Genomic DNA, 20,230 nt, shown 5'->3' with positions numbered 1-20,230 from the left:
CCCCCCCTCCTCCACATTACGCCCCGCTACATCTAACATTGTGTTCTGCGCAGCAACATACGAAGTTCTGAGCCGTCAAGATATGTGATAACCTTAATAACAAAAATATAGCGTCATCTCGTTCAGATGACTATATTTTTGTATATACTTTGATATTGAACACCAGTTGTAAGATGATCTGTTGCCATCCGCATACATCTCACCTCACCCCTTGTTCTTAATGATAGTTGTAAAAATGTAAATCTAAATATTTTTAGACGCAAGCTGAGAAATGTGCTGAAAATAGATTCACTTGAAATTAGTTTGTAATAATTATTGAAATTATAAAAAAAAACAAAAGATTTGTAATTTTAGACAATATAAAAATACAATAACAAAATTTTGTTTAATTTTTTTAATTCAGATTAAAATTATTAACTAAAAGAAAGAAAAATAAAATGGTTTATTTTTTTTTTAATAAATTACATTTATTATACGTATTTAATTTAATATTTGGAAAAAAGGAGCACCTTTTAAATAAATTACTACATACAAAATTATTAAAAAAGAGGAATGATATTTTTTGGAACAAACGTAGAAATTTCGATAAAAAATAACAAATTTTGGTAAATCAGTAATAAACATCGTCGGAGTTTCCACTGTTGAAACACTTGCGCAAAACATGTCGTCCCTTTAATTCAATTTGGAGAAGATAGAAATAACAATAGTTATGTTTTGTGCAGTGGAACAATTTCATTCAATATACATAAAACATTTCCAACATATCAACTAGCAGATATATAATTTATATAAACGTAATTTTAATAATAAATAAAAAAATAATTTAAAACATTTTTAAATGCAACAACAGAAATGTTAACAAGAACTTAAATAAATCTTTCAAGACTCATAAAATTGGCTTTGGTTTGTTTTTGATTTTTAGATAGTACAGTTTTAATTTTAAATTAATAAATAAAATAGACAACTTGATTTTTTTAATAACACCTAAGCACTGACCTATATATATGGGCAGGCTATAAACCATTGTATTTTGTGCCACATTGATTTTCGCCATTTTGGCGCTGCTGGTTACGGATGGTGACGGCGGTAAGGATTCGAACTAATAGAGACTAACTGTCAGGAACATGTACAGGCGTGTCTAAGTGAAGCTAAAGTTGTCATTTCCTAGCAACGACAAATAAATACACTATCAAAACTTTATCCGGTGTTTGTATATAAAAATTAAATGTCAACTATTGTATTTGTTAAATTATAAAAAAAAAACATGGCAACTCAGTAGGAACATTACGATAAAAATTAAGTAAATTTACAAAATAACTAATGACTAAGTAATAATGGTAAAAATTTACTTTGGTTTTAACATAAAATTTGGATTATTACTTAAAAAAAATAAGTAAGTCTATAATCTAGAAAATTAGTAATTCAACTAAAGTTTAATTCTTTGACCTCGTCAAAGAATATGTCATAGAATATAAAACCGTAGATAAAACACGTACCATAGACTATTGGAATCATAATTTGTGTTGGCAAAAAGTCTTTTATCTCTTTAAAGCAGAGATTCCATATCTTTTTAATAGACATTGCTACTTTTCTTCAACTTTTATAATTTTTTTATCTGTATCATAGGCGACCACAGATTATGAATAACTTTTGAAATCTCTGCTCTAAAAAAAACTTAAAAATATAATTATTTTATATATATTTATGTAGATTTATATCCATCTGGGTTGTTACTTTGCCAGCGCCATGTATCGGCGCACATATCTCTCAGCGTCCTTGTCGCACGCCAGCCCAGCATCCTGTGCGAGAGCGAGACGTCCGCGTAGTTTGCGGCGATGTCTCCATCTCGTCTCCCGACTATCTTGTAAGGTATCTTCTTACCGCTGACTTCTTCAAATGCTTTAACCATCTGTAACACTGAGTAACCAGTGCCGGTACCTGCACAGAAACAATTATAATTTTTAATATCTTGCAATTTGTATTAAAAAATAATGGCGATAATTCAAAATTAATAGTAATTAAACTAAAAAAAATGCGGTGGCAAATGAGCAAGCGGCTACATGAATTCGCCGAAATGGCGAAGCGACCGCTGCCCATAGACATTCGCAATTGCAGATACGTTGTCTACCCTCAATCGACGAAGGAGGAGACGCAAAAAAAGAGAATATTTAACCTTCCTATGCATCTCCTCCATCAAATCCACTTCCCCTTCCCATTCTTTCCTTATAAGAAAAAGGGTGGGAAGGGAAAGAGGACTAAAATTAGGCCTCCGGCACCACACTCATCAGACGTAACGAGGAATTACTTCCACTTCACACCTGTCTTCTGTGTGGTCGTGGTATTTCACCAGGCAAGGCCAATTCGTGCAACAGATGTTGTTGTTGCTGGCGTCTACCACTGTTAAAATCCATATTTGTATATTTTTTATAATAAAAGTTTAAAAAAAATTACACAAGAAAAAAAAAGAAAAAATTAGACGAGTTGTTTGGATGTTTTTTCTATTTAACGGTAACATTTAATAGAATTATACCGTCAAAATGTGACAAACCTCTGATACTGAAATTATCATTACCCAAGTTAACAGCATGAAAGCCATTAAATCCTGTCTGGCTGAAGAGTTTGATGGCCTTGACGTGGCCATCCGCGAGGTCTTCCACATGGATGTAGTCTCGAACACCAGTACCGTCTATTGTGGGGTAATCAGCTCCAAACACCTGCAGCTCTTTTAAACGACCCACCGCCACCTGACAACGAAACATTATCATACAAAACCCAAACAACACAAATAAATAATAGATGGCGCTAATAACGTTATAGAAGTCGGTATAGAGATTTGTTTTTTAGCTTTAATTTTTTTTAATCCATTTTTGTATGATGAGTTTGTATGAGTGTATGAGGTACCTTAGCTATGAAGGGCATGAGGTTGTTGGGTACACCAGCAGGGTCCTCACCAATGCGGCCGCTGCGATGTGCACCAACTGGGTTAAAGTACCGCAGAGATATCACCGACCATTTCTGTAACACGGTATACAGTGTTACAGGGGCGACGACAGACGATCTAGGTTAGGTCTAGAAGGGAGGGGGGGAGGCAGCTACCATTAATATGATGTTATTTGAAGTAGTTTTTATATCTATTTTACATTATTCAATCCTCTAGGGGAGGGGCAGCTGTCCCTCCCAACACTTCCCCTGGCGACGCCCAAGTTATGTTACATTACCTTAATGCCTTTACCAGTATTATTGACTCCTCTACCTATACCCCACAGAACATTACAATAAGTCAAATTGTTTTATTAAGTCACTATGAAGGTTTAACATGCTTTAATATTACGTGAGAATGAGTATAATGTTTCAAAATAAAGTCATGTATTTTTGCTAAAAGGAAAGGTAAAAACTGTGTTAACAATAAAGCAAGGGTTTGTCAACGTTTACATTATTTATCTTACCCTATCACTCCTGCATATATCCTTCATGATCTCCTCGCAGAAGTACTTAGACTTGCCGTAGGGACTTGCGAGGCCGCGGCCTGTAGGGTGACCCTCGCCCAACGGTAACGACTCCGGCTCTCCATATACCGTGCAAGATGAACTGTACACTAATTTGTATACGCCGAATGCACGCATTACCTGAAATTAATAAGGAAAATCAAACATGGCAGCTGGGAACATCGCAGAAGTCGCGCAGAACACAATTTTAAGATTAGCAGGAACGTAAACAGATCCGTAAGGCACTATGCAGCGCATCTAACTTATTGGAAAGTTACGATTATTTATATCGGAACGATTTTAATTATTGTTCTGGTGTAAATCTGTATTTTTTTTTAACTTATCTATATTTATAAAAGAAAGTCGTGTTAGTTACACTATTTATAACTCAAGAACGGCTGAATCGATTTGACTGAAAATTGGTGGGCAGGTAGCTTAGAACCAGGAAACGGACATAGGATATTTTTTACCCAGTTTTCTATTTTTTATTCCGCGCGGACGGAGTCGCGGGTAAAAGCTAGTTAATAATAAAAATTCTCTTACATCGAATAGTGTGCATGTGCCAGTTATGTTGGCCTGGTAGTACTCGAGCGGCTTCTGCACAGACTCACCCACTGCCTTCAGCGCCGCGAAGTGGATCACGCATGCTACGTCATGCTGGAATTTAAAAACATATGTAACGCCACTTTTATATTATATGAAGATACTATGAAACTTCCACTGTTCATCCCTCGGTAAAAACTCGGGTGTAACAACCCCCATCTTTGAAATATTTTCCGATATCATATTGCTAAATGTTACCTTTTCAAAAACTTCTCGTAAAGCATTCGCATCTCTAATATCAACGTCATAGAAATGTATCGTCTTCCCAGTCAATTCTTCTATAATCTTTATCGCTTCTGGTTTCTTCTGTCCTTCAGATCTGTACGCGTTTGAGAGATTGTCGACTACAACGACCTCTACATCTGTGTTTGGTTTCTCGAGGAGCGCAGCTACGGTATGGGAACCCACGTACCCAGCACCTCCCGTTACTAAGATTGCCGGCTTCATTATAACGCTGAAAATGAACAGAATATTACTAATTCTTACTTATATTATAAATGCTAAAGTTTGAATGGATGGATATTTGTTACCACAACTCCAAAACTGTATGGATATGGATAAAATTTTATACGTAGATAGATTAGTCTTTCATAGCGCAAAGGCTCCTTATTAAGTAAAAATGGCTGGACTGATTTTGGCGGGACCTTAACTGTAATGTAGCAGATGTGTGAGGGCATAGTCGAAGTTGTGGGAGGCCGCTAGTTCTTTTATAAAATAGTAACCGTGTAAGATATTACCTCCAACGATTATGTTTAAAAGATAACTAGAAATAAAGTAGTATAATTGCAAGAATATGTCTATCAAATGATTTAGGTCTGACATAGATTTCAAAGCTAGTTCAGTTCATTAAACTTTAATGTAGTAGTCAATTAGGACGTTCACCTCCAAATTAATTGGCATTTATTCGAATACATTACCATTTTTCTATAGAAGATACTTTACTAAACACATAAACACAATAACTGTGGATTATTTTTATTTACAAAAAAAAAAAATGTTTTCCGTAAACATTGTTAACACGTGTCATAAACACGTGATTATGTACCTACCTAGTGTACCTCTGGAATGGGTAATTGATGCATGTCACTATTGTATTACATAGCACAACAATTTACTATGAAAACTTATATCTACCCGACTGCCGGTAGAGTAATGTTTTTTGTTGCTATGGGAATCTAACTACGAGTTATTGAGTCGTAAGTCGTTATATTCTACTAACATTTATAGTTATCGTTTACAAATCTATATATATAAAAGAAAGTCGTGTTAGTTACACTATTTATAACTCAAGATCGGTCGAACTGATTTAGCTGAAAATTGATGGGGAGGTAGCTTAAAACTAGGATACGGACATAGGAACTTTTTTATCTTGTGTGCATTTTTTTATTCCGCGCGGACGGAGTCGCGGGTAAAAGCTACTATGTACTAAAATGACTATGCAAGGAAATATTTATTTTCTGTTGACAATTGTTGGATGCTTTTCAACTAAAGACTCATCTTTCGTCTTCTGTGACAATACGTTGCATGTTCTCCTCGGACTTTATTCAAGTTGGTTAAAAGTATTTGAGTGTTCCAAGAAAATCTAATATGGATTTACTTCCACTTAGCTAATATAATGAACTGACCAATGAAAGTAAAATTATCGACATCCACACAAACGACATACAACTTCGTAATTGTAAAGCCTTTCGTACACAAGGCAACGTAAATCGTCGAAACTAGTCGAAACTAATAGTGTATGGTTGCGTCGCGAGAATCGTCGACTTGCGTCATCTATTCTGTCAATGCAGGCATTACGACTGCATGTCTGTCTGTATAGATTTTCTCTGCAATCTTGAAAATCGCAGCAACTGTTTCGCGCGGACTAGCGAACACTAGCGACTGAACTCTTCGAGTTTCAAAGATTTACGTGGCCTTGTGTAAGAAGGGCTTTATTTGTACTTTACAAGTTTTATTCACGTACACGTAAAACTTTGATAATATATCAATGGAATTTTATTTTTTACAATTTGATAGTGGAATAAAGTTTTTTTACCATTAATATTGAATATTTGCGATAACATTAACACAAACAATCCATTAAAGCCAATTAACAAAAAATGTATTTAAACTCGTGATAATTATTGATAGTAAAAATACAAAATATTTTAATGTATTAATTGTGTTTCAATAATACCGCACAATATTATCATATTAAAGACATTTTATATGTACATGTAGTATTTCATTTTACACGTATATGTAGTTAATAATTATAAGGTAAAGGGACCTGCTTTCAATCACGTATCACTATCTTTAAGTGAAACCGATTGAATATCCATTCAATTCCTTGGAACTTATTATATTTTTACAGACAGATGAGATGTGGCAGAAGAATGTTGATATAATTTAATAAATGAAAATGTATGAGGATTTAAAAAAAAACAAATATATTAGACGTCAATCTATACATTTTCCCACCAAGAGGGGCTCAAGCCTAAGTTAAGAAGACTTGGAGATCCCGGTACAATCTTCTATTCTTCTTGAGGGTGGCCAACGTGGGGTTTAGTGGGACAAATCCAACATAACCCAACAAGGCAAGGTATCTTTGGAAGATAGCCTGATATCAAAAAAAGCCTAGTGCTGATTGGTTGACTCGAGAGCAACAACAAAATCTCATTGTAAAAGACAATTTACACTTAAACTAAAATTTAATTTTTCCTTAGAAACATACTTTATCGATTCTAGGAAACAATAACGATTTGCTTAATATCGTCACTTACATTGTTGATTGGCAGAACAATAGTAAACATGTAACTCATTTGCCGTTGCAATTGGTAACAAACAACAAATTTATATGGCCGAACGAGAGTAGCGCTATCACAAAAAAATAAATATCAACTTTTGCCAACCGGGCCAGATTTATCCAACAATACTGTAAAATATTGACACAGTTGCGTCAAAATTACCGAGAGATGCTATCATATCGTATTGACCTTACGTCGTAACATTCTCAAGTGTAATTGTTTTGCCACTTCAGATTAATCGCAACACGACGTTATTACATGAAAAGTGAAATTTAAGCATTCAATTTTGTAGTGAAAAATATAAAGTCATAAAAGAAATAGGCAGTCTAATCATTTAGGATTAGAACTATCTAAATTAGACTAAATAATTTTCAACGCAGACGAATGTTTTCACGTATATATAAATTAAATTTAAATTAAAAAAAAAACTTACAATATAACTCTGGCAGTTGATAAAGACTTCCTGTGATAGACACAAAACGAAAATAAAAAAAAAGTGTTCGTAATATAAAATAATTTAACTTAATAGAATTTAATTGACGCGCATGGTTGTGACCAAGTCAGCCAGCTCACTGTTGAGTTATCGTATTGTGTCCCATGTAGGGTGACCAAATTGTGAGAAAAAACATTTTAATTTTGATTATTTTTTTTTTTCATTTAACGTGTAGTCGCTAGCAAGATTAGTCGAAAAAATTCCATTTGGTAAGTTTGGTCCCACTAGAACCGAGCCATGCTTTGTTTTTTTGAAGTCAGAGAGATGAATCGGATATATTACTGTATAATATAAAGACGATTTTTTTTGGAACGAAGTTCCTTATCGCGCGTTGTGAAAGGGGGCTAGACGGAAAAAATTCTTACAAAAAGTTGTCACGACACTTTTTGCTATAGATGTATGAGCGCTACTTCACCATGGCAACGACGTGACAATATATAACGAAAATTCATAGAAATAAAATGTACTTCTTGTGAAGACTTAAGTTTTTAGCCGACTTCAAAAAGAAGGAGGTTATCAATTCGACTGCATTTTTTTTTATTCATAGAATAAACATTGGTTCCTTCACTAATTAATCGAAAGGAACTTCGTTCCATCCGGGTGTCCCTTGACACCTCTCAAGTTTTTTTTCTTGTAATTCGTATCTAAAAAAAATGATAAAAACACGGAAGTAAAAATCGCACGGGCTATTCGTTGAGAAAAAAAGGAGTATGTGAAAGAATGTTGCTCTACTACTCATCTTAAAATAAACAAACACTTTTTTTTTTGTTTTTGAATTCTTATTCCGCCTTTGTAAAGAACATGGTGTCCCTACACACTTGCGCTCCTATTATTACTGGCTGATTTTCTTATCACAGCTAGTATCACAAGTTGTCGAGTGCCATATATTTTGTAATATTTGATTAGAATATGTCATATTTACATTAATCCTTGATTGATCGATATTAAATTGTATTTTACATACTACTATTACCACTTAAACCCTTCAGATCAAACATGAAACATCTAGCCTAAAATAGTATAAAACATAACCTCATCTTAAGGCTTTAAGATGTGGGGGTTAAGGGATAAAGTACTACAAATGAAGGATCTACTGCAATCACCCGAGGTTTACAGATTAAATTCCCCAATAAAATATACTAAACAGTTTAAAGCACATAAAGAAACACAATGGAGATCAAAATGAATATGTCTTAAGTGCAAAGCATGTTCTGCTTCTCATACAAGTCACTCAATATGTTAGTTCTGGAAACTGATAAATCGAACCAATGATCCAATGACTACCAAAATAAAGAATAATGATTGTTTCTTTAATTTATAGTAAATTTTGTTTTATAAATCATATTTTGAAAGTGTGTTATTATACAAAGTGATGTGAAAAAACAGCAAGTCTTTAATTTATATAACAGAGGAATTATAAGAAGATCTAAAAACTATAATACACATAAGAATATAAAAAATATGGAAAAAAAAAAGATTTATTTGAAATTAAACTTGACTATTTTGTTTATATAAAAGTTTTGTAAATATCCTATAAGAATTTTTGAAGCAAATTTTATGTTCCAAAACATTTGCTATGTTTTTTTTTTCTTGCAAAAACATGATATGTAAAATATTTCACCTACTCAGTATATTGACTGTATTGTTACTAATACCCTTAATATATACAACATACTGCCTTTCAGTTATACAACTAAGTAGTTTTTTGTTTTCTTACTAAATCTATACTAAGGGATGTCCTCAGTGGCTAATGAATGATTCTGATTGAGATAGTTAGTGAGGAAATGAAGTTACATTCACCATACCTGAATACAAGACAAATCAAATAGGGGTTTGATTACTTTGAATAAGGTGAACGATTTACCACTACGAATTAATACCCTTTGTTTTACTTATTTGGCAAAAAATAGCATTACATATTACAGTTAAATTAAAAACAAGTTTTATAAAATAAAAATCGACTTACATATTCTCTGGCTTCATTGTTTCAATAGCTGCTGACGCAAGTGCCAGCAACATAAATTGATTCAAGGTTTGTTTATATTACACACAGGATGATACTGAAAACATTTTGTGAAGTTGTGTGGAGAAGTATAACTGAACATATCAAAATACCCTCAGTGTTGTTTTTAAAATTAGATTGATGTCAAGTGGTAGATTACCGTAACAATACAATTGTGATTGTATTTTTATACACCCCTAACCTCTAACTATTTCTTTTCATCCACATTTTTATGATATAAATTTTAATTGTAATTGTGTATTGTTGTTGTTGTTATTGATTTTAAATTTTATTTTCTGTGCTTTCAAATGTTGCCATTTGCCATTTCAAAGGTTGCCATGTAACAATTGGTTTGAAATAAATGATTATGTTTACAGGCTTTCTCGTTAAATAGGTATTTAAATTTAATTTTTTTAAGAGAAACTAAAAAAACAGCATAGTAATCATGTTCTATTTAATGACTATGTTTCAAAATTTGAAGACTCATTTTTCTATCTGTGCACACTGTTCAGTTGACATGACAGTTTCTCTGTTTCTGTCTCTTTCGCTCCCGCTCAGTTCTCAAGGTAGTGAAATCTTCGGGTTTTTAAGTTATATTTATGAAAATAATCTGAAAGTTAAATAAATACATGTATATTGTAGTTTTTAACGAATTAAGAAGCTTATGTACTGATAATTTGATCCATTTACGGTAATGATTAATTAGATAAAACTCGGTGACTTCCAACCTATCGTCTTCAACGTTGTTGTTGTTTCAGAGGATTTCTAAATTGTGTGATTCCTTAAAACATCATTGCTCTTTATATAATGGAATTAGAATAAATGTGTTATCGTGGTGACTCTTGCTGTATTTGCAAGGGTAAAAGTGCTAAAAGTTTCTTAACCTAAAATACTTGACGAGAAAGATAAATTCAGTGATTGTGCTTTACAGATGAGTACGAAAATCATCAAACCGAATGCCGCGGAGGCTGACTCCTTCGAGACATCGATCTCACAGGCGTTAGTTGAGTTGGAAACAAACTCAGACCTCAAGGCCCAACTTCGGGAGCTATACATAACCAAGGCTAAGGAAATTGAACTACATAACAAAAAGGTGAATTTTCAAAATTTTTAAATTTTAACAAAATTCAAACAGCTGTAACAAAGTATATCTCTAGGTTAAAATTTAGATTATTGACGGTCTAGTTGGCAATTGCAACTTTTACGGCAAATAGAGTTATATCTAAGAACTTACTAGCCAAAGTTTAAAAGTTGCGAAAGATTTTTAGTTATTGAATAAATAGAATCGTATTTTAGGTTAGTTTTTTCCACTACTTTTGACTACTATCATTCTATAATGAAGTTGTAAGATTAATACTTCATATCTTAACATTAGTTTTACATTTTCTTGATATATAAGAATATCGACGCTGGAAAGCATAAACGCTGTAACCCTGTAAGGGTTGCTATAAGGGTTACAGCGTTTATGCTTTCCAGCGTCGATATATTTTCATAAATAACACACAATGTTCAATTGCCTACGAAACATAATTAAGCTGTATTTAGAATATAGCTTTGAAGTGTATCAAAATATATCAAGAGTGGAACGCTAACTTCTTATATTCATCTAGACAATATTTATGGTATAAATTTTGAGATCAGCTTGATAGATGTTATTCTATGTGTAATCATAAAATGCTATTTTTTTTATTTTTCAGTCAATCATCATCTATGTGCCGATGCCCAAACTGAAGGCCTTCCAGAAGATCCAGATCCGTCTTGTACGTGAGCTGGAGAAGAAGTTCAGCGGCAAACATGTTGTGTTCGTCGGGGACCGCAAGATCTTACCCAAACCCAGCCACAAGACCCGAGTTGCTAACAAACAGAAGAGGCCACGATCAAGGTAACAATCAATGAAATTATAATCAATAAGACAGTTATGAGTCTTCATAACTTTTTGATATGAAAGTAAACGCATGGGACAATATATCACTGAACAAGCAGAAAATAAATTTTTAACAAAACAATTGCATATATGCTATTTTGGATCCATCCATCCATTCAGCCTTGTTACGCCAACTGCTGGGCATAGGCCTCCCCCAAAGATCGCCACGATGATAGGTCCTGTGCAACCCGTATCTAGAATACTCCCGCAACCATGACCAGATCATCGGTCCATTTTGCGGGAGGTCTGCCCACGTTGTGTCGACCTGTACATGGCCACCATTCCAGTACTTTGCGGCTCCATCGGCTGTCCATTCTGCGGGCAATATGGCCGGTCCATATTATATTATTATCCCTCTATTTTGGATACTTGAGACTAATTATGAAGAACATTGGTTTGAATACAAGTTTTAAGCGCCCGTTAATAAACTTTGTCAAAATTGTTTAAGAAATATCTCAATGATGGACGAAATGTGTAAAACAAAGCCATACATTTAGGGTGAACAACATAAGACAATTTATTGGAGATGTTTATGGGCAGAAGCTATCCTTAGCTATTTTAGTGTAAAAATAAAGGTTTGCTAAAAATTTTGACAAAAAATTATCATTTACATGGATGATTTCATGTACTAATTATTAATTGCCTAATTATTTTAAGTAATAGTAAATCAATATAGCTTTTTATCCAAAAAAATATTTCATTATTACTACTTTTGTTCTTTTCAGAACGCTGACGTCAGTATACGACGCCATCCTAGAGGACTTGGTGTTCCCAGCGGAGATTGTGGGCAAGCGCATCCGAGTCAAGCTGGACGGCTCACAGCTTATTAAAGTGCATCTCGACAAGAACCAGCAGACCACAATTGAACATAAGGTAATTATAACATTTTAATAAAAATAGAGTATGGAATGGATACAATTATTTTAGTCCTATTTCCCTTTCCATCATTTTCTTATTGGGAAAGGATGGGATAGGGAAGCGGATTTGGCGGAAGAGGGGACACATAGGAAGGGGAAATATTTTTTGTCCTCAGTTGATTAAAGTATGTCTATGGGCAACGGTCGCCTCGCTATTTCGGCGAATTCCGCTGTCCGTTTGCTTGTTTGCCATCTTTTGATATTAAAAAAATACAAAGCTCATATAAGTTCAGTTCCAAACCAAGACTTTACATACAGCATTTTTTTTTATCATAGACAACTTGCATATTCTACTAAAATTCCTAAGTTACAAAATATATCCAGCAAGCTAAAAGAAAATGGCCATCATGTATGTGATTAATGATTTTCTTTTATATTGACATTATATTGAAATGAAATATAAATGGAAGAATACAATCTTGTAGTAATTTAAAACACTGGTTACAGCCACTTCTAATGATTTATAACAAACTTTACATATAATGATGAAAGTGTTGTGTTTGTCAACAGGTGGATACTTTCCAGTCAGTATACAAGAAGTTGACGGGGCGCGAAGTCACCTTTGAGTTCCCGGAACCCTACTTGTAAACTTAAGGACTAAATTTACAATAAAACTAAAATCTTACCTTTAGACTTTTATTTATATTCACAGAATGTGTATAGCTTCAAGGAAAGACTCGGGGAAGTATAAATAGATTGTGTAAAAATGAATTCACATAAGACAGGGATAAAGGACAAAGTTGACTGAATTTTTGATATGAACAAAATGATATAGACTCAATTTGTCATATTTTATATTTACAATTATAATATAATTTTTACACACTATTGTAGTAAACCGTGCTGTGATAGTAAATTTTATCTCAAGTATTGGCACTTTCATATTTGATAAGAGAACTGTTTATTTTGATTTCATTTTACAAGAAACCTAAAACTTAAATGCAACATCAGTCCAAACTAATTCATATTAAAAACCTTATTCCCATTTTAAAAATAAAATATATTCGTTATTTCATAAATCTATTATATAACAAATAATAAAAAGTGCAACATCTACAATTATAAAATAACTAAACAATCCCAAAAATATAAAATAGTGATAAAAGACTTAAATTAATCTATGACTAACAAATTACCTATTTTTTGACCAGCAATATTAAAAAAAAGTTTTACCATTTCTGTTAATGTGTCAATATTTTATTTCAGTTTTTTCTGAAGCCAAATACATTGTTCACAATTAACTAATAAATGAACAGTTTTAACATTTAGAAAAATTATCTTATAAGATTAAGTAATGTATATTCTATACAAATGTGCATAAGCTTACGATTTCATACTCATTAAATTCCAGTTGGTGACCGACATAAAAATGTATGAAATTACCATATTTAGGCATGAAAAAAATACACTTCATTGTAAGTAAATTATAAGTCTCGTACGCAAAAACTAATACAATAAGTATTCCCGAAAAAAAAAACTAATTACCTTTTGGTCAATTCTGTCCTAATATTACAAGTTTCTAGTAGTCAAAACATATTTTAATAAAAAAAAAGTTTGACGTACACTTATTGTCTATGGCCAATCTAGTCATGTTCATGAGGCAAATATTGAAATATCAACTTTATATCCAAGGCATCAAGTCATAGAATGCTCTAACTCACAACTCTTGTTTAAATATTTTATCTAAATCTTCCGGATTTGATTCTATAGGTTTTTCTACAGTATTGTTCTGAGTTACATCACCATTGTTAGGTCTAATAACTTTTATATAGTTAACAGGCACGAGTCCTGCAAATTGCCTGTCTGTGGTAGCCATCAGCCAGCCGGAGTTCCAGAGATTCCCTTGCAAATGTTGTGGCGCTAGGGTCAGGACTTGGTTGGCACTAAAACTGATCTCCTGGGGAGATGTTGCTTGAAAATCGAATTGAGCAACCGCACGAAGTGGATTCTGCCATGATGTTGGATCATTCACTGAAATAAATATTATCACAAATCTAATTTACATATTCTTTAAAAGTATGCGCTATTAAAAAAAAACTTTAAATATATGCAAGTAAACCTAGGTATTTTTCAAACTAATCTCATAAGCAATATGACTAGTATACAGAATTAAATTTAAGTGTAAAAAAAATCATAAAAGTATAGAAGTAATTGTGATGCTAGTTAACAAAAACACTAAACAAGGACAAACCCAATGACGTCTTTTTGTGAAGCTTGATTTTATGGCAAATTATAAACAACAAATCACCTTATATTATGTAAATTTAAACATAAAAACTAAATTGTTAATTATTTAGCAAAGAAATAAAAACTTAACATTCATGTGAGGAATAAATTTTAAGCTTATATATTTAATTTCATTTCTATGTATAAATTTTATAGTCATATACTTACACTTCTCATTAATGCTAGAAGATAGTCCATTCAGCATCCTCAGTACAATATAAGGGGCTGCCGCGATGACTCCGAAGAACAGCAGTATAGGCCAGCTGGAACCCTTAGCCTTTTGCTCTGCAGTCGCCGTCCCTGTTTGCGTCGCTGCCACTGCGTCTGCCCACGCCTGGAAAACATTAAACAACGATAACAGATTAGCAATAATTTTAATCTATATATATAAAAGAAAGTTGTGTTAGTTACACCATTTATAACTCAAGAACGGCTGAATCGATTTGACTGAAAATTGGTGGGCAGGTAGCTTAGGACCAGGAAAAGGACATAGGATAATTTTTACCCCGTTTTCTATTTTTTATTCCGCGCGGACGGAGTCGCGGGTAAAAGCTAGTTAAAAATACAGATATGAGTTAAAAAATAACTAACAAAAATAATTATCACATTCAGCTACTTGGTATTATTATTATTATTAATTTTTCATATCAAAAAATCTTATTGCTCTTTGTTCTTAGTAGTAGTAGATTATACATATCAGTGACAAAGGCTGTAATCTTGACATGGATAAGATAGTAGTAGTCGTAAGATAGTAGTAGAATAAATTAAGGGTCGTCATTCCAATCATAAGTTTCAACTGACAAGAAACCAAAAGTTTTTGCCATTGTTATCATACTCCTTAAAAAAACAAAGATAGCGATGTTTTCAGAGAATTCATAGGGAATTAAATGTAAACAAACAATACGATGTTCGCGACAATTGAATGTCGAATAAATGTCATTTTGTTAAACATAATGCTATCAGTTAAAAATATGTAAATAATATAGCTGATATAGCTGTCGGCCGCGATTCCGTGCGCACGGGATTTAAAAAAACTTAGTAGCCTTATTTTTCTACATTCTACATTTATGCCAAATTTCAACAAGATCCATGCAGCTGTTCTGGAGATACCTTCTAACATCCATCCATCAATATATCCAAATAATTCACATTTAAATTAGTAAGAAGTAAGATAGAAACATTCAAGCAAAGATAATTTATGCTTTAATGTGTGAACAATCGTATAAATTATCCAATAAAAAAAGATTACGTTTTTAAATAAAACTTATATAAAACGTAAATTTCGTTTCTGAATCATCAATTCTATATCAATGGAAAACTGAAATACTGAAAGAATAAATTCTTTAAACGTCGCACGAAGTTCAGTCTAGTAATTTATATAACAGCTTATCATATAAAGAGAGCAAAAAAAAACGATAGCAATGAAATATTAATTAGTGATGCAACGGAAGTGTCTTACCGGAACCAGAAACGGAAACAGATGTCAAAAATAAATTTTAGCAGAAACGGAAACAGAAACGGAAGCGGAAACAGAAGTGTAAATATTAAAAAAAAAAAACATATTTACAAAATTTTTTTTTGGTAAGAACAGTTTGTATTCGTTTTTAATTTATTAAGGCATTGGATATCGGTGTCCTTTAGCCTTCAATATATGTATTTTTACTCGTACTGTGCTGCAATAAGTTAAAATACGTTTTTTTTTTTAATTTATTTTCAGGAAACAATATTACACTATTTACAAATTAATGTTCGCCAAACCACTCGTGTTGATAAACGACAAATATATTTCTTTATTAATACATTCACTGCTGACCACTCGGATCCGAGCGAGGGGCCCGTTCACTTTATAGTAGCCAGTAAGCCGCCGGCGTTTGAAACAAGTCCATGTTGCTTTGTGTGGCCACTCTGGCAATATAGTCAACTAACGAAAAAGAGTATTAGTTTAATTCTTACAATGTTGTAGTGATTAGTACCACGTTCGTACGGAGGCAAACATACAAATATCTTGTATCACATGAAGCTAAGGCTGAACTATATGTTATGTATGTATATTTTATAAATACAGTGAAACTTGGTTAAGTGGGACCTGGATAAGTGAGAAACCTCCATAACTGGAACTCATGCTGAGGTCCCAACACTTTGGCACTGAATTACTTCTGTTAGTGGGACGAGGTAAACCTCTATATCTGGGATTTGTTCTTTCGATTTATCATCATAGTTACCTCTATAACTGAGACAGCAAGTAAATTTTATATGCATAAACCTCTGTAACTGAGATAACATTGTTTGTTTACTCATTCTTATTCTACCCACAAATTCCACACGTAATTCCAAGTACGTAAGTACAAATTTTGAGCTTCAATTACCTTCAGTTTTTGTTTCGCTTTACTATCATACAGATGTTTATTTGAAAAATGTCAAATTGAAATAACTGAAATAAACTGAAATAACCTGTATTCTCACCTCTATTAATGGAACCCTCTGTAAATGAGACAGATATTTATTTATACCTGTATATCTGAGACACTGGGTAAGTGGAATACCTCTATAAGTGAAACGACATTGCAAGTCCCTTGATGTCTCACTTAACCAGGTTTCACTGTATATGTATGTCCTGTATGTGTGTGTACGTGTGTGTGTATGCGTTTATTTTTATGTGTGTGTGGTGTATACGTGTGTGTATGTGTGGGTGTGTATGAAATGTTACAAGATCTTGAACAGAGAAGATAAAAGCTGGTTTTGATTAGTATCCTGACATGTTTTACTCAATATTCTGGAATTTGATGAAAAACTTGACTTTGTCAAAATCTTGTAACATATTTGTACACAGAAATGCGATCGTGGAACAAATATCTACATACGAGTATTAGTGAACTAAACCATTGCCATCCCTAGTGCGCAAAATGATGATCCCTAGCGCTCAAAATGAATGTGAATTAATGATATGTGTGAAGTCAACTCGCTCTGGGCCAGCGTGGTTGACTATGGCCTAGTCACTTCTAATTTGGTGTAGGCTCCTAGCCCCTCAGTGGGGATACATAGTGAGCTTATGATAATAACGATGATGATACATTACATGGTTATCACTTATTCAAAAGTACATTTAATAACTCGTAAGTATGAAATAGTCACATTCTGTCAGTTGTCAAATTTTATATGGACAACAACTAGACAGTTTACTCCAGCAAGAGAAACTGATTGTTTCAAACAGCAGCAGAAAATATTACGCGCTTATATATATTATATATTAAATTCACGAAAAAGTACGTAAACAAACAAATGCGACAAGTGCCGAAAGGCCGCGCACGGACTGCGCGTCTCGCGCCGCGCACATGGATCTCTCAGCCGTCGTAAGTTCCGTTTTATCTCCGTTATAAAAGTTGCGGAAACAGAAGCAGAAACGGATGTTGAAAAGCATGCGGAACTTCCGCACTTGCGGAAACGGAAACAGACATCCGTTGCATCACTAATATTAATGATAAAAAAACATCAACTGCTGACAAGTACACCTTGAAGTGATTACATCTTATAATCTCATGCTAGTATATTTAATTACTAGCTTTCGCACGCGACTCCGTGCGAACAGAATTAAAAAAATTCATAAAAAGTAGCCTATGTGTTATTCGAGGCTATTATGTTTTACATCTGTGTCAAACATCAAGATCCCTTGAGCCATTCCAGAGATACCTTAAAACATCCCTTTATACTTACTCCCATCTATACTTTCGCATTTATAATATTAGTAAGATAAAACCATTCTATTATTATTGATATCTAATATATAAAATTCTCGTGTCACAGTTTTCGTTCCCGTACTCCTCCGAAACGGCTTGACCGATTCTCATGAAATTTTGTGAGCATATTCAGTAGGTCTGAGAATCGGCCAACATCTATTTTTCATATTTTTTTTTGGACGGAGTCGCGGGCGACAGCTAGTAATATATAATATGTTCTTTGATTATTTAGTCCATCTAAGTCTAAGATCTCTTGAAAATGCTGTATAAGAAATTACAAGAAGATATAACAAGAATTATTAACCATACACAGCAATTGAAAGTTGGTATATTCATTAATTCTAAAGTAATATGGTAACTGACCTTGAATTCATTTTCCGTTCTGATACCGAGCATGACCAATAACTTCCTCACCAACCAGTTCAGAGTACGGACAACTGCAAATGTTGACCAGAACTGTGCAAACAAAGACCGAAGACGGCCAAAGTTTTCTGCTACACCTAGTTACAAAAATATCATTAATTAAAATGCCTTTCTCCTCTTCATGTATCTGGATAGATTTATATTATTTAGAAAACTAAAAATGCAGTCAAATTGTTTGCCAACTTGTACAATTTAAACTAAAAAATAAAAGATAGGTAATTTCAAAACAAACATTAACAATTTCCAATCATATGATGTACATGAATTAGTTGTTATTTTGTAGGTGATTTTTACTTACCCAATATAGCTCTAAAAGAACTGGTCAATGCAAAAAATGTGTTTTCCAACATCATAGCAACACTGCCAACAGCATTTACTAAACTCTGTATTGAATCAAATGCTGGTCTTGAATTCTCTTCTGCTATTTGTATGAACCTAAAAACAAAATTTCAAATATGTCAATGTTTACGAATTCATAATTCAGATACAGTCGAACCTGAGTAAGAAGGAACTGTGTACGCAAGAAACCTCTTTTATTGTGAGTCATTGTCAGGACTCCACTGGCTAAATTCTTAACCAAGAAACTCAGAGAGAAACCTCTTGATTTTTGATTATCTAGGTTCCACTGTTTGAATTAAGAAAGAAAGGAAGTTACCAGATTGCATGTATTTAATTTTTACAGTAAAGTTTATTTATAGTAACCACAAGTTTTCACTGTCAAAACACCTGAACAAAAACATTTTTTTAAATGCTTAACAAGCAAACATAAGTATTAATAGGATTTTATTCAAAAGACACACTTTGTAAGAAACCAAGTTCTTAGCACATACACAATACATTATGTATGTTTATGTTAATTGATTCTATTAGTGCAATGAACCAAAACAATGACCTGATATTGTATTAAACTAGTTAAAAAATCAATGTTTGTTTAATGTCAGATTTTGATGAAACTTTGGTAAAATGTTCTAAGAGCACCAGAGACAAACTGTGAACTAATAATAACACAGTATACCTGCTTTCGATATCTCCACCATACATTGGTCCATATCTATTGTATCCTCCATAGGGACCGCCCATGCCTATCCCCATACCTCCCATTCCATAACCACTATTCATTCCTCCATATCCAAAACCACCATATCCTCCCATCCCGTACGAACCACTCATACCACCCATACCATAGGAGTAACCTGGATTCATATTATAACTGGGCTGCATTCCAAAATCTGGTCGTGGCGGAAGAACTGGTGGCCCAATGTTACCATTTGAAGTAGATGGTATGGGATTTCTAAACGATGGTCCTTCCATATGAGGTACAGCAGAGTGTGATAAGGTGGCGTCAGAGTTAATTTCAAAATCCTTCACTGGTTGGCTCATTTTGTTCTTAATAATTAAAGTGTTGGGTAAAAAACAAGATATGATTTACTATGACACCCTCAAAATCATTTGCGTAACACTGTTTCCCGGTGTAGTATTTTGCAATAAACAAATACGAAACACATTTGACGCAACTATGACGAAGGAAGGAAAATATGTTTTTAAAACTTTTGTACACAGAATTCTACTTTACGACTTCACAAAAGATCAAAGACCACTGTCAAAATTAAGTTGACAATTTGACATTGACATTTGCT

The 20,230-nt window shown here is 33.3% G+C and overlaps 3 protein-coding genes across 5 annotated transcripts; 1 reads left to right on the top strand and 2 right to left on the bottom strand.

The window, feature by feature from the left end:
- Positions 1-1,697: 1,697 nt before the first annotated feature.
- LOC106718687 (UDP-glucose 4-epimerase) lies at positions 1,698-9,634 on the bottom strand. Of its 2 annotated transcripts, none has more exons than XM_014512840.2 (7): positions 9,334-9,634; positions 4,287-4,542; positions 4,029-4,142; positions 3,447-3,626; positions 2,902-3,015; positions 2,573-2,744; positions 1,698-1,938 (listed from the first exon to the last, which is right to left on the bottom strand). In XM_014512840.2, the coding sequence occupies exons 1-7, from the start codon at positions 9,384-9,386 to the stop codon at positions 1,703-1,705; spliced, it is 1,125 nt and encodes a 374-aa protein (XP_014368326.2). In that variant the 5' UTR covers positions 9,387-9,634; the 3' UTR covers positions 1,698-1,702. The 2 variants fall into 2 exon arrangements, with proteins under 2 accessions (XP_014368326.2, XP_014368327.2); XM_014512841.2 differs by lacking the exon at positions 9,334-9,634 and adding an exon at positions 7,308-7,397.
- Positions 9,635-9,862: 228 nt separating this feature from the next.
- Positions 9,863-12,835, top strand: LOC106718691 (40S ribosomal protein S7). 2 transcript variants are annotated; one of them, XM_014512845.2, is made up of 5 exons: positions 9,863-9,935; positions 10,301-10,462; positions 11,067-11,251; positions 12,019-12,166; positions 12,721-12,835. In XM_014512845.2, exons 2-5 carry the CDS (start codon positions 10,301-10,303, stop codon positions 12,796-12,798), a joined length of 573 nt encoding a protein of 190 aa, XP_014368331.1. In that variant the 5' UTR covers positions 9,863-9,935; the 3' UTR covers positions 12,799-12,835. The 2 variants fall into 2 exon arrangements, with proteins under 2 accessions (XP_014368331.1, XP_014368332.1); XM_014512846.2 differs by lacking the exon at positions 9,863-9,935 and adding an exon at positions 9,982-10,060.
- Positions 12,836-13,630: 795 nt separating this feature from the next.
- LOC106718710 (probable peroxisomal membrane protein PEX13) lies at positions 13,631-20,185 on the bottom strand. Its single transcript, XM_014512870.2, has 5 exons — positions 19,609-20,185; positions 18,892-19,028; positions 18,534-18,670; positions 14,605-14,770; positions 13,631-14,181 (listed from the first exon to the last, which is right to left on the bottom strand). Exons 1-5 carry the CDS (start codon positions 19,971-19,973, stop codon positions 13,868-13,870), a joined length of 1,119 nt encoding a protein of 372 aa, XP_014368356.2. The 5' UTR covers positions 19,974-20,185; the 3' UTR covers positions 13,631-13,867.
- Between the last annotated feature and the right edge of the window lie 45 nt (positions 20,186-20,230).

This window comes from Papilio machaon, chromosome 26 (genome assembly GCF_912999745.1).
Source record: "Papilio machaon chromosome 26, ilPapMach1.1, whole genome shotgun sequence".
In the NCBI taxonomy this organism is placed as follows: domain Eukaryota; kingdom Metazoa; phylum Arthropoda; class Insecta; order Lepidoptera; family Papilionidae; genus Papilio; species Papilio machaon.
Note: the sequence above shows the minus strand (reverse complement) of the source record. Positions and strands in the feature narration are given on the sequence as shown.

Bases quoted from the DNA above. Each gene is read 5' to 3' on its own strand.
- LOC106718687 (XM_014512840.2), bottom strand. From the start codon at position 9,386: ATGTTGCTGGCACTTGCGTCAGCAGCTATTGAAACAATGAAGCCAGAG. The intron at 3,627-4,028 runs GTAAGAGAATTT...TATTAATTTCAG, and splicing joins GCACATGCACACTATTCGAT to GTAATGCGTGCATTCGGCGT. The intron at 2,745-2,901 runs GTACCTCATACA...TTTCGTTGTCAG, and splicing joins TCATGCCCTTCATAGCTAAG to GTGGCGGTGGGTCGTTTAAA.
- LOC106718691 (XM_014512845.2), top strand. From the start codon at position 10,301: ATGAGTACGAAAATCATCAAACCGAATGCCGCGGAGGCTGACTCCTTC. The intron at 10,463-11,066 runs GTGAATTTTCAA...TTTATTTTTCAG, and splicing joins TTGAACTACATAACAAAAAG to TCAATCATCATCTATGTGCC. The intron at 12,167-12,720 runs GTAATTATAACA...GTTTGTCAACAG, and splicing joins AGACCACAATTGAACATAAG to GTGGATACTTTCCAGTCAGT.
- LOC106718710 (XM_014512870.2), bottom strand. From the start codon at position 19,973: ATGAGCCAACCAGTGAAGGATTTTGAAATTAACTCTGACGCCACCTTA. The intron at 14,771-18,533 runs GTCAGTTACCAT...AATGTTTTCCAG, and splicing joins GAACGGAAAATGAATTCAAG to GCGTGGGCAGACGCAGTGGC. The intron at 14,182-14,604 runs GTAAGTATATGA...TATTTATTTCAG, and splicing joins TTCTAGCATTAATGAGAAGT to TGAATGATCCAACATCATGG.